Below are 13,648 nucleotides of genomic sequence, written 5' to 3' on the forward strand. Positions count from 1 at the left end.
CCAGTTTTAGATCTATTTATTTTGAAACAACCTGTGACAGTGTAAATCGTGATATTTTATTCAAAGCCTTCACAGCTCCGTGTTCTCAGCAGGTCTGGTGGTTAATTGCACTTAGGTAACAGAAGCTTTCTGTGTTTTAAATGTGCATAAATCTCAGCCTGCGCCTCCACAAAGGTCTGGCCTTGCTCTACTTTGCTTAGGCACTCTAGCTTAGTATTATGAGAACTACTCTGGAGGCTATTATTCCCATGCAGAGATAGAAGTTGCCCTGAGATTTATCAAAAGTGTATCCAGATTAACATTAAGAAAAAAAAAAAAAGATTATTACAGAAAGGTTGCACGTAGGCACACTTTATGGCATTGTTGCCTTGCATCAGGGTTCAATTACCGGACTGATCTTTCTGCATGGAGTTTGCACGTTCTCCCCGTACGTTAAAGGGGTTCTCTCCTTGGGTACTTGGCTTCCTCCGTCACTCCAAAAACATGATTGTTAATTGATTAATCTAAATTACCCTTAGGTATAGTGTACCTGCGTTGTTTGTCCCATGTGTCTCTTTGCCCTCTGATGGACTGGTGACCTGTTGAGGGTCTACCCAACCTCCTGCCCAATGACTGCTAGAGATAACAAAAACAATAATAATAATAATAATAATAATAATAGTAATAAGAATAAGAATTGTTTTAGTGTACATATTTGGGGGTTTTCTTAGAATAATTTGAGGTAAAAAATAACAGTCTGTTTTTATTATGAACAAGGCACCGTATACAGTTAAGCTCTAAATTATTCATACCCAAGTCACATTTAGGTCTGAAATAATCGGCCAGGGTTAAGCTTAAACCGCCACTGTAGATGTTTTTTCTGTATTCCCTTTTTTAGAAAGTGTAACTTGTAAGATGAACGGGCTTTTAAAAACCCAGAGTTTCAGAGCCTTATGAATTTTGAAGTTGTTGTGAGAGCAGACAAAACTAAAGCCCAACAATTGTTTTAGAATAATTTGAGGTAAAGAATAACAGTCTGTTTTTATTATGAGTATTTCACTGTTTAAAGGCATTCAAACTACTTGAAACAAATCTATTTTCGTTTTTACTTCTTAAACTGACGCCGTTTACAACAAACGTCATGGGTGTCAATAGCAACCAATCAAATCGCTCTAAATGTGAAAAAAAGAGAATGCTACACTACTCCTCGTTAGTGCGCATGCTCACACATATAGGAAGAGCCAGGTTCACATCCTACTGAACATTTCAGCTCCTCTTAAAAAGGTAAAATAACAGCGTTGATTGGAAACCTTTTTGCCCTCTTTGGAGTTTACGAGTGTAGTTAACTACTCGTTGTAAACGTGCCGAACGTGCAAGTAAAAGTGTGTTATTACGGCGCTTATTCTCCTTTGTTTTCCCTGAGTTGTTATGCTAACCGGTTAATGCTAATCCTGCTAACGTTATCTTCCTCTTAAAGCTAACGTCAGCTTTTGTCTCATTCACTAATGTTCTTTCGCGGGTACTGTACATTTAAGGGTTGTCACCTCCCGACTTCAGGACTGAGAAAGGCAGCATCAAACCTAGATATGACTTACAGCTGACATGTTACATGTAAGATGTAACATGTAATGTTACCAGATTTAAATGGAGCAAAAACTCTGAGAAACATATTAGTTAGAAAAGTGGAAATTGCCTCACCATGTTAGCACATGCTCATGGTTGTCATTGTATTCCTGTGTGATTGCATAGAAGACTCGCTTAAAGTGTTAACAGATCACACAAGAATTTAGGGTTATAAAAACTGGTGTGTACCTCATTTCTGATCATTTTGTCATCTTTTCAAAATGAAATGTTGCCATTTATTTTTCAGTGTCTATCAATGCTGAATACGCCAAAGTTATTAAACCTATAACGATCAAAAAGCGATTTTACTCTGATTTCAGTAGCATGTTTATACGTTGCTTTACAAAATTTTTATACCCCTTGAACTTTTTTACCTTACAAACTCCAATGTTTTCAGGCCTCTTTACTGGAGGAGCTGCAGAGATTCACAGTACAGAAGAATCAGTAGGATACATATGGTAGTGTTGTGCAATCTGGTCATTACGAACGAGGGGCCAAAAGTGAAGCTTTTTCCAAAGAAAGAAATAACTATTTCAACTTCCAACAGGCCAATGTGGCAAAGCAGAATGTGCAAAACGTTCAGTTACTAGATGTGCCAAGCTGATAGAGACATACTCTGTATGTAATCACAGAGAAAGATTGTTCTACTAAGTATTGACTCAGTCAAAAGGCAAACACCATTGCCTACTACTCTTCCTATGTATGAAACCAAGTATCGTTTTACTTGCACTTTTATTTCCTCCACGATTATGCACTACTTTGTGTTGGTCTATCACGTAAATTGGTGGTATGAATACTTGTGCAAGGCACCGTATACAGTTAAGCTCTAAATTATTCATACCCAAGTCACATTTAGGTCTGAAATAATCGGCCAGGGTTAAGCTTAAACCGCCACTGTAGATGTTTTTTCTGTATTCCCTTTTTTAGAAAGTGTAACTTGTAAGATGAACGGGCTTTTAAAAACCCAGAGTTTCAGAGCCTTATGGATTTTGAAGTTGTTGTGAGAGCAGACAAAACTAATTAAAGCCCAACAATTGTTTTAGAATAATTTGAGGTAAAGAATAACAGTCTGTTTTTATTATGAGTATTTCACTGTTTAAAGGCATTCAAACTACTTGAAACAAATCTATTTTCGTTTTTACTTCTTACAACAAACGTCATGGGTGTCAATAGCAACCAATCAGATCGCTCTAAATGTGAAAAAAAGAATGCTCTTTTATTTCCTCCACAATTAAGTTTTTTTGGGAAAATGAGCCATTTCCTTAACCGCTTTCACACAATAGCACTAGAAAATGACTAGTGAAATAGATTCAGAATTTGCTTTCAGTTGCCATTTTCACAGCCGCACTACACAGCAAGTAATCCTCTGCCCGAACTACTGAAAACATTCTTTGATCAGAAGATGTATTATGAACAGTTTTCTGCAGTACGTGCAAAACTTCTCTACTTATAGCAATTAAAGTTCCCATCCACCATTTGCAAATTATCTGGTGGGACAAACAAGGATGGATTCTAAAAGTTCTTCCCGCTGTGTTTAATTGTTTTCCGGCAGCTCTTAGGAGCTCCACATCACCAGGAAAGCTGTATAGGCATTGGATTGACGGGACCGAAGGAAGCAGCACGTCGCACTTGGAGCTGCCTGCTGAAATCGCCATGAGTTACAAACCTATTGCTCCTGCACCATCTGGCTCCAATCACACACCGCCAGGTACTCTGAGACAAGGCAGCTTCAATGTGCTTCGAAGTAGCTCTTATTATTGCTAGTTTTTGATCATTAAAGGTAATCTTGTAAGGAATAGGGAAAGATACATCCTTCTAATAAGTGTTTGTTAGTCCTAAGATAAATGGATAAAATATTGTTTTTTCAGGAGGGAGGTTAGTTCTCCTGTGGATTTTAATATAGGAGTTCAAGCCTTAGTTTGTGTTACATGCGTGTTCTCCCTCTGCACAGGGTCTTCAGTTCCCTCTCCATCACTCCCATCATCATCCAACTTTAGACCAGCTTTCAGTGACTTTGGTCCACCCTCTATGGGCTTTGTTCAGGTATGTTTGGTTCTCCACTCAGAAAAATCAACGCAACTTTGTTTATGTTTTTACCCTCTTGGCATAAGTGATGAATTGGGCCAAATTTCCACAACATTCAAAATGTTTTAACACAATTACTGATGGGATGTTAAATTTTTTTAGAAACGGAGCCCAATATGTCTATTTATCTTTTGTCGTTCCTTTAATTTTGGTATTTTTTATTTCACTTATATTGTTCTTCTGATTCTGTGCTGCTGAATTCATGTTGAATTCCCTGCTGAAGGACAAATACAGGGTTACTCTATTCTATTGTTCTTCTGCTCTGTTCAACCAGTTGTTCCTGCTCTGGTTGGCTCCTTTTAAAAAATATATTTTTGGTTTTAACTAGAATGAAGATATAATCTATATATTCACAAATCCTATTATTTCTTTTAGTTTATGTGTTCAGGATGTGTTTTTGTTGTCCAGCCAAAGATCAGAATCTACCAACTATCCCTCAACTGATGATTGGAAAATCGAATGCTCAGATTTAAAAGAAAAAATGTCATTTATTATTTGCAACAAAACTAAAAACTCCCACTTTGTTAGGTGGTCTAATGCATAACTAGGGATTCTCTTTGGACTCAAAGTAAAATATGTTTCTGTTGGATTCAATACTACTACCTCTGAACCTGCAGCGTTTGTCTGTTTTATGTGATCTAAAATGTGAATGGGCCGATCAGACCACCAAGAAAACAGAAAATTGGTATTAGCCAGGAATAGGTGGATTCTACATTCCTCCTCCCTTGTACATAGAGTAGGATTCAAGACACTGTGTCTGCCTGCTGTCTGTCATACAAGACGTTCTGTGTTAATAAAATGAAAAAAAGGGCACCCAACACAGCTTATTCAATGTAGTTATACTTATTCTCTTCAGAGATACACCAATGAGGCATTTTCTGGCTGATACCAATTTCCTGGTTTCCTTTTTTTTTGGTTTAGTTAAGATCTATAACACATTAATAGGAAAAGGTGTGCTGCAAGTTCCTGAAACATCAGTTCCCATCCTAAATCTATTTTTTTTTTGTAAACTCTAAAGAAAGTACATCAAAGTACTTGCTGTTTGTTTATGCGTATATAGATAGAAAATGGTGGGAGTTCTTAGCTTTGATGCATTTAATGAACAGAAAAAACTAATTCTCAGTATTTGACTTGCTGATCACTAATCTGATTATGGATAAATTGTCCAGTTCTGATCTTTGGCTGATTGATTTGTGTATCTCTAGTTATAATTTTATAAAAGGCATTAATGTGTGTAAAAGGCCTTCTTATTTAATGAAAGTTTCAATTAGACTTTTAATCATCATGTGCTGAACATGATTATAGTCTCGTTGGCATAAAATCCCCCTGTGATTCTATCCTGGGTGCCTTATGTGGGGAATTACTCGTCGGATCTTTTGATCTTGACTACCAAATTATTATAATTTTTTTTAATAAGACAAACCAGGCTTCTAGATGGTTTTATGCAGAGCTAAAAGTGTACTTTTCTTTTGTGTAAATACATAATATAATCTGAAACATGATCTGTTCCAAATTTCTAACTATTCTCTGCTGCCATGGCGACTGCAGAAAAAAGCTGATTTGTAGGCCAATCAAAGAATAAATACAAACAAACTGGACTATATTTGCTTTTCTCTTCATGATCTTTCATACTAAAGCAATGCTGTTGCATCAAACTACTCACATGTCAACACAACTTGAGTCAGTACAATTAAACTGAATAGTGAATCAACTTTAAATCACAGCCATCGACTGGTCAAAATAAAACATGGACGTAAATTACCGCCTGTCTGGTTGAAGAGCCACAGAGCCACTTTGATGTAAAACTGCTTCGCTATTTGCAGGGTGGTGATAAGATTTCACATCAGTGAAAAATAATAATGGCTAATTTTCCCTTTTTCCCCTCTTCACATTTTGTGTCGATGAATCTATTCCCAACAGCCAGTCAAAGTGTCCCAGGGGTCCACCTACAGCGAGCTTCTTTCCGTCATCGAGGAGATGAGCCGTGAGATCAGGCCTACATATGCTGGCAGCAAGAGTGCAATGGAGAGGCTAAAGAGAGGTATTTTATGTTGTCAGTTCCATGTATGTGGATGAGTGTCTTGGAAAGTTGTTTAATTCCTGCAGCTGCGTTTTACTATATTTTCAATCTGTGAAAGATCTGACACTACAGTGCCTTGCAAAGGAATTTGTATCCACTGGACTCTGCATGCTTATTCATGGCTCATGAGTCGATTCTGTGTAGAACCACCATGTGCTTTGTGCCCAGCTCGACATATCTGTTTTTGCTAATTGTTCTGTGCAAAATGACTAAAGCTTGGTTTCCGGTCATTTCCCTGTATTTAGACGTATTGGTCTTCCCATCAACTCCGAGCAGCTTCCCTGTTCCCACCGAGGACACGTATATCCACAGCAAGATGTTTCTACTACCATGCTTCACCGTGTCAGCAGCATTTATCCAACAATTTATCAGAAGGTTCTTCTACCTGAACTGTGGATCTCTGTAGCTCCTCCAGAGTTGCGTTAGGCCTCTTGGCTGCTGCTGAATGTTGCTTCTTGCTCAACCTTTAAGTTTTAGTAGGCTGCCATGTCTTGCCATACTAAATAGAACCTAACCTCTGTGCCATGGTCCTTGGTCTTAATGATGCCGTTTGGTCTCCAATAATCTCTGAGACAACACAAATCACACAAAGATCAATCATTTAAGTGAATGTGGCACTTAATTTTATTTACTGGTATTACAGTAATGGAGACTGAGTACACCTGCACACCAAACCTTAAGAGTTTTATTTGGAAAGAATTTAGAAAACAGTGTATTTTTTTTTTTTTTTTACTGCAGTTATTTTCTGTTTTGTTGGTTTGTCACATAAAATCCACCAAAAATACGTTGAGGTTTGTGGTTGTCACGTGAAAAAATGTGGGGAAGTTCAAACCATGGGAAACCTTTTTCAAAGCACTGTACCACAAAGAGACAGTATTCTCCATTGTAGGAATTGTGCAATGTTGGAAAGAAAAATGTACATTTTTCAGGTTTCGTGGTTTGTGTAAATCCTTCTTCCTAAAGACAAGAGCCTTTAGTCCGTACTATTCTTGTTAAATTTAATGCACCGTGTGTCTGCCTCATTCAGGTATAATCCACGCCCGCGCACTGGTCAGAGAGTGTCTTGCAGAAACCGAGAGAAGCGCTCGCACATAACCCTTTTGGAAAAGAATCCCTTCCTCCCCATAGAAGCCTGCCTTCATCATGGTCCTCATCGGATATTTTACATCCTCCCACCTTGAGCTCTGTTTGTGAGCACTTAAAGATGCATCATGTTCTTCTTTTCCCAACACTTGACACATTTCAGCAAATTCATTTTGTCATTGTTACACTTTATACAACATGTGGGACATATGCAAATACCAGTTTTGTACCTACGGTAAGAATGTGAAATTTTTAGCTCATTAAGTCAACGTCTGGGTAAACCTCTGGTAAAATGGATTTGTTTAGTAATGGAAGTTGACTTTACAAAAGAAGATACAATCAACGTTCAAACTACACCAGTCCGAGTGTTTTTAAAAAATTTTCATTGTTCAGGTTTCGTCATGTAAGCTCACATTAGAATTCTCATTCCCAAGAACTCTTTACATCTCAAGTCATTTTGCTAACAAGGAAATTTTGTAAAGCTGATTTTTCAGTATGTATATCTTAATTAAATAAGAAGAAAACGTTATTGGCTTTCGTCTCCTGCATGTTTTCTGGTATCTCACTGAAAGGAATAATTAGCAGGAAATTTGCCTGTTTTGAAACCGTACCTATTTTTTTTTTTTTTTAACCCTGGTGTACTTTGGTACTGGCCCGTGCTTAACCGGAAGGGAAGTTTTGCAATGGATGTCCTGTGATTACTGATCTGGTGAAATAACAAATCCAAGACTTACAATTAAATACAAATTTATTTTCAGTTAGATTATCACCACCTTGCCAACAGCTCAGAAAAGCTACCAGGACCTTTCAAACGTGGAGTAAAGCGCTCCTCCAAAGCAGCCGACAAAGATGCTGAGCGTCTGCTGAAGACATCTTAAGCACAACTAAATAATGTAAATATTTTGCTTCAATACATTAAATACGTACATATGAGAAAATTAATTTCAATTTAGTGATTGTCACCGACCGGTACTGCTAAATGTCCAGTCTCCTTTTCCACTAGAGATTAGTGCTCTAGTTGCTGACAGACTTTGCAGAGTGTGTACATGTAAGTAAAAATAAAAAGAAGCATTGTTTTTACAAGTAGAGCATCTGTATGAAGTTACAATCTACTCTGATCTTGAGTAATGATTACAAAGATTATATACAGCATTGAAGATATTATAAAAATGAAGTAAAAAGAAAGAGGCTATGCATGACATAGTAAGTGCTGGGGTGGACATAAGGTGTTCCCTTAAAATGAAAAATGTCCAGCACTGAATCAGGCCACAGGTCATAACAGACACTCCAAACGGAACTGCAACTTCACATTTAGACAGTGAATTCAGAGGAGTAGGGCTACAAATGCTCGTGGTGCCTGCGTGTAGATCTGGATAGGAGCAGATTGGCAACATGTTTGGCTGAAGTGCACAGATAAAACTAAAACAGCACGCCTGTTCTCCTGCTTCTCCACCATCTGGAAATCCATTGGCATCCTCGTCATGATCCATTACAGGGCTCAGCCCTACAGCAAAAACGAAGATGGAAGTTATTCAGTTTCGTTCTTGTTAATTAAAAAAAAAAAAAATCAATGAATACAGTAAGCCAAACTCAAACTGGACTGACTGTAGTGGCTGCAGCTGGCCGAGCGTTGATGTCAAACAGGCCCTTATAACGACCCTTTTCCTCCTGTTTCTTGGAGCGGAGTCTCTCCTCCAAGGCCTTCAGCTCCTTGTTCACTGGTGCTTCCAGGGACGGGTCCAATTCCACGACTTTGGCAAAGTCTGCCCGAGCCTCTTTCTCATTCCACACTGCTGCGTGAGCTTTCCCCCGCTTGTAGTAGGCCTTCAGGTTATCTGGGAGGAGGGTTGTTCAAAATAAAAATGGATACCAGGTGAGCTGTCAAAGCCAACTGAACTATTCTGTGTCAAAACAAATGTTGCATTTCTTGGCAACTATTTCAAAAAGCAAATTCTTCAGCGTATTCTGTTACAGTTCACTGGAGATCTCTGATTATGTGCAAATGCTCTTTAGCTGGTTTTAACAATTTGAAGACCCCTTGAGATTAAATCTGGTTAAAACTGGCTGGCAAAGAAACCACCAAAGTAAATCAGCACTTTTTGCATATTCTCAAAGTTTAAATGAAAATCAATTCTGATTTGAATAAATTTGAAAAAAGGTTTACATTTGAAATCACAAACTTTACATTTTTTTAAATGAAAAGTATATCAAGAAAGAAAAAAATATATTTTAAAGTAGTCAGTCATTTTCTACCGTTCCTTCCATAGTGGGTCGCAGGGAAGCTGGTGCCTATCTCCAGCAGTCTATGGGTGAGAGGTGGGGTACACCCTGGACAGGTCGCCAGTCCATCGCAGGGCAACACACTAAAAACCACGCACACACTCATTTATACACCTAAGGGCAATTTAGAGAGACTAATTAACCTAACAGGCATGTCTTTGGACCATGGGAGGAAGCCGGAGTACCCGGTGAGAACCCACGCATCCACGGGGAGAACATGCAAACTCCATGCAGAAAGACCCCAGGCCGGGAATCGAACCCAGGACCTTCTTGCTGCAAGGCAACAGTGCTACCAACTGCTCCACCGTGCAGCCCACTTTTAAAGTAAAAAGATATTGAGAACGGTGATAACATTGGTAAATATTGCACTATCAGCTATATACTTATTTTCTCCATCTCATTTCTGCATCCTGCGCTGAGTGATCTTCAGCATTTTGGGCGACGTCCTTTGTGTCAACACAGTTATATCACTCCAAACAGTCCTCTATGATAATGCACACACTGATATTAAAATGGCTGCAGCCCTAGCATATATATAATATAGCATATTGAGTATATGCTAGAGTACATTATTTATATATTCCGTAAATTAGAACATTATTAAAAAATAAATTTATTTTAGTAACTCAATTCACTAAGTTAAACACATTAAATAGATTAATTACAGACAGAAAGATGTTTTCAAACTTTAATCGATCCGGAAAGTCACAAGACTGAACAAGGCTAGCATTGAGATGAGGGGTGAGAGAAGGACGGATACAGTTAATATTACGAAGGTAAAAATACTGTCTAGGGTCGGTCTTTTTATTCCATTTTTAAAAGATAAACAGGTGGGTGGATGGAGGGACAAACGAATGAATGACTGCATGATGGACCAATAAATGTTTGTATGGATGGATGGACAAATAAAAGGATGGACAAAAGGATGGAACTTTCCAACCATAAGGTGGAGAATAAATTCTGAAAAAATATATTTTTTCTAATTTATTTTCCTTTTCCATACTTTCAGACTGTCCCATACTGTGTAGGAACCCTAAACATTAGCAGTTCATTATTCATTTCTTTATGCAACATCCTCCTGGACAAAGATTTGGTAAAAATGACATCAATATGTATCGTGCTAGCAAACCAAAGGACATAAACTGAATCTTGTGAGAAATAGTTAACTTGTTTAAAAAAAAATCTATTGAAATTTTAGTTCTCTGAAAACATATCTAAGAAAAAAAATAGATTTATTTTACAGATTCAGCCTCTAATCAGCTTAAAGAGCCAGTCCCAAGCAAAGCTGCCCTGAGCGGTTCTGCTAATTACTTTAACTTTTTACATCAACATTCTCTGCTCTCACAATAAAGCAACATATATGGAGAGGCAAAAGAAAACAACACTTAAAAAGTTTTACCTTCATATTTGAAGACCAAGGAGGAGCAGTGCTCGATCACTTCGTAGTACTGACCCTGTAGTAACTGGCACTGACAGTAATTGAGAAGCAGCGGTGTGATCATTTGGTCCAAATGTATCCAGGTTTCATCTCCAGGATGCTCCTGCAGAAATATTCAAAAGTTGCACAGAAGAGTCATTTTAGTTTTTCCTAAAGCAGAACCAGCAGAGCTACATGCAAACCAAACTGTTTCCAAACCTTTATCTGCAGATTTTTGAGGCAGGCAATGGCATTGTAGTACTTCTCCATGGCCTCCTTAATTTTGCCCTCTTTAAACAACGCGTTGCCCTCTTCATGGATCTGAGGCACAGAGTCCATCTGCTCCTTGTCCGTCATGGCCCACATGTCCAGCTGGAAGGAACCAGGAGTGAGGACCTGAGAAAGAGACACAGAGACTCAGAGGCATCTGCAGGAGCACAGCTGGTCTCATGTCTAACAATATCTAGGGAAGTCTTTAGCTATTTTAAAATTTGCACCTCCTCTTCTGCTTGTCTTTTGGCCTAGAATTGATTTGGGTTTTTTTGCGTTTTCTCATATTTATTTCACGCTTTCTTACTAATCATTTTTTATTCCATTGTTTTATGATGAAAATATGTTTTGCTTTTAATGTTTTGATTCTTTCTTTTCATTTTGCATTCAGCACTTCAAACTTCAAACAAATAAGCACTTGCTCTGTACAAAAATTTTAATATTACATGACAAACACAATACACCCTACGCATCATTGTCCTAAACACAATTATTTCATTTTTCATTTGTTTTATGAAAAAAACATGAGGGGTTATGGGAACAGGCTTATCCAAAAAATGCAGGAGAAGAAGTAAAATGCTTTTAATAAACACCCTTAAGTCAGAATAAAACATGGAGCTATCTCAGTGAGCACTTGGCTTCTCTACAGAAGGCCCTCAGTCAACCAGGTTACCGCAGATCAGTTCTACTTAAAATAAAACTACATACCCGCACATATGCATATGATGTGCACCCCATACTAACTAATAGAAGGTATCAGGACTAGATGTTGTCCACTGCTGGCTCACCTCCAGCACCTCGATGGCAAAGACAAGAGGCTGTGGGTTGGCCTGTAGGTGATCCAGATCTTTGTGCCCTAAGGAGTGGTGGGAATGGATCTGAGCAATGCCACAGCAGTGCCTCTGGCCTTCCAGAGGGTCTTTACCAATACTTATGTTTCTCAAGGACTGGGACACGAGTGGGTATAGCGCTGTGTGCTGTCAAAAGGCAAAAATAAGCGATCAGCAAAATGAAAAACGTCAACATCTCGGCACATCTACAGCGATTTGGAAAACATGTCCATCTCCTTGAAATGTTTTTTCCGTTCATTTTGTCACAAATGCCAATGGATTTTGCTTGGATTTTATGTGACAGACCAACAACAGGTAGAAAACAACCATGAATTAGAAGAAAAGGATGCATGTAGCTGAAGAGGCTCGTGGCCCATAGTTTAGGTTGAGTACAAAACAAGGTCAATTAATAAGGCGTAAAATGAAACAGCATTATACTGTCATTTGTAAGTACTGTTTTATTTCTCTCTAACCTCTTCATTCTAAATGTGCTTAAGTATTTTGGTTTTAGTTATTTCCTTTCATTACTGAGGAGGATGCTCAAGCCCCCACAATTGGCGATTCCCGACCCCATCTGATCTGACTGAGTTTAAGATGTTTGCCAAATAAGAAGCTAAATTTGCGTCTGTAGATGTGCAAAGCTGCTAGAGACCTACAACAAACGCACACCTAACTTTTCCGATTTGTATTTATACAGAAATGGTGTGCCATTTTACATTGTGTCGGTCTATCACACAAAACCCAAAATAAAACACATTAAAATTTGTGGTTGAAACGTTCAAGGCTACGAATAGTGATGCAAGGATTAAGGTATCACCAACATGACTAGCACTCTTACCTTGGTGTCACAGGTAAATTCTGCAACCTCGCCTTGTTTCATGGTGATCAGTATTCTTTCCCACACAGACAGTTTGAACTTCTTGCCCAAAATGAGCTCCATGGGTTTGCTGCGGCCCCCCATGGTTCTGGAGTCATCCAGCACTGTACCATCAGAGAGGCTGGTGCGGTAGTGGAAGACCACCTGATCCGACACACAAGCAAACACAGACAGGCCGGCTGGTTAAAACAGCTCCTTTGACATCAGGAAACATCAGAGCAGCTGACTGCATGTTTTTACCGCAAACAACAGAAATGTACTCTTCTCTGACAGGCCTAGACAGTGTCCTGACGTCATCGTATTTTGACCAATCACAACGAAGTAAAACTAACTGACATGGCGTGCTCGGCGAATCAGCGTCCAGAATTACTTCTGTCCTTCCCATTAGCTTTCTCACATAGAAAAAAAAAAAACAGGGGTGAAAATTAATCAGGATTTAAACAAAGATACATTTAATTTAGGTATTTGTTTTAAACACCCTGTTGTCTGAAAAACTCTACAGATTCTGTATATGTGTCCGGCATGTTTTCTTTAACGTTCGTCGAAGCAAACACACGGAATATTTAGCAAGGATGATAGCAAAGATCGCTGGTAGCATTTTGGTTGCTAGCGTGCTTCGGCGCGGTCTGAAACGAATGTCTGGACCTTGGATGAAACCCATTCCTGATTCTACAGTGTACTTTTTACCTTGGTTCCATCAGGGAAGGTCGATAGCTCCCCTCTCCCAGGACTTATCAGTTTCTTTCTTATACCCTCTTCGAGAAGCTTGCGTCCCTCTTCCTCCATCCTTAACCATTCACGGAAATTGACGATGTTTAACGAAGCTGCTTGTTACGTAACAGGTTACGTCCCCCCCAATGCTCTGTCATCACTAAACAGTAGTGTTTTGTTTTGACCATGATAAACCTGCAGATATTTGATTGATATGTATGATGGAATGTCATCAATGAATAATTTGTTCAATAAAATTTTAGCTACATTTTTACAAGTCTGTGTACAAATTGACATATTTAAGAAGTCAGTTTGACTAACTGTTATTATAGTACACTATTGTATCATACAGACCTACACAAAGGTCTTTATATCCCTTGAATTATTTTACATCGTGTGACATTACGTCAAAC

The 13,648-nt window shown here is 38.5% G+C and overlaps 2 protein-coding genes across 2 annotated transcripts; one reads left to right on the forward strand and one right to left on the reverse strand.

Moving 5' to 3' along the window:
- The first annotated feature begins 1,132 nt into the window (after nt 1-1,132).
- Nucleotides 1,133-7,379, forward strand: cdk2ap2 (cyclin-dependent kinase 2 associated protein 2). The gene is made up of 5 exons (XM_047366056.1): nt 1,133-1,263; nt 3,155-3,310; nt 3,554-3,645; nt 5,608-5,728; nt 6,795-7,379. Exons 2-5 carry the CDS (start codon nt 3,256-3,258, stop codon nt 6,860-6,862), a joined length of 336 nt encoding a protein of 111 aa, XP_047222012.1. The 5' UTR covers nt 1,133-1,263; nt 3,155-3,255; the 3' UTR covers nt 6,863-7,379.
- A 201-nt stretch (nt 7,380-7,580) lies between these two features.
- On the reverse strand, nt 7,581-13,367 carry LOC124868614 (aryl hydrocarbon receptor interacting protein). The gene is made up of 7 exons (XM_047366055.1): nt 13,212-13,367; nt 12,486-12,668; nt 11,606-11,794; nt 10,767-10,943; nt 10,530-10,671; nt 8,456-8,685; nt 7,581-8,354 (listed from the first exon to the last, which is right to left on the reverse strand). The coding sequence occupies exons 1-7, from the start codon at nt 13,308-13,310 to the stop codon at nt 8,349-8,351; spliced, it is 1,026 nt and encodes a 341-aa protein (XP_047222011.1). The 5' UTR covers nt 13,311-13,367; the 3' UTR covers nt 7,581-8,348.
- Nucleotides 13,368-13,648: the final 281 nt, after the last annotated feature.

The sequence above is a fragment of the Girardinichthys multiradiatus genome, chromosome 5 (assembly GCF_021462225.1).
Source record: "Girardinichthys multiradiatus isolate DD_20200921_A chromosome 5, DD_fGirMul_XY1, whole genome shotgun sequence".
Taxonomy (NCBI): Eukaryota; Metazoa; Chordata; class Actinopteri; order Cyprinodontiformes; family Goodeidae; genus Girardinichthys; species Girardinichthys multiradiatus.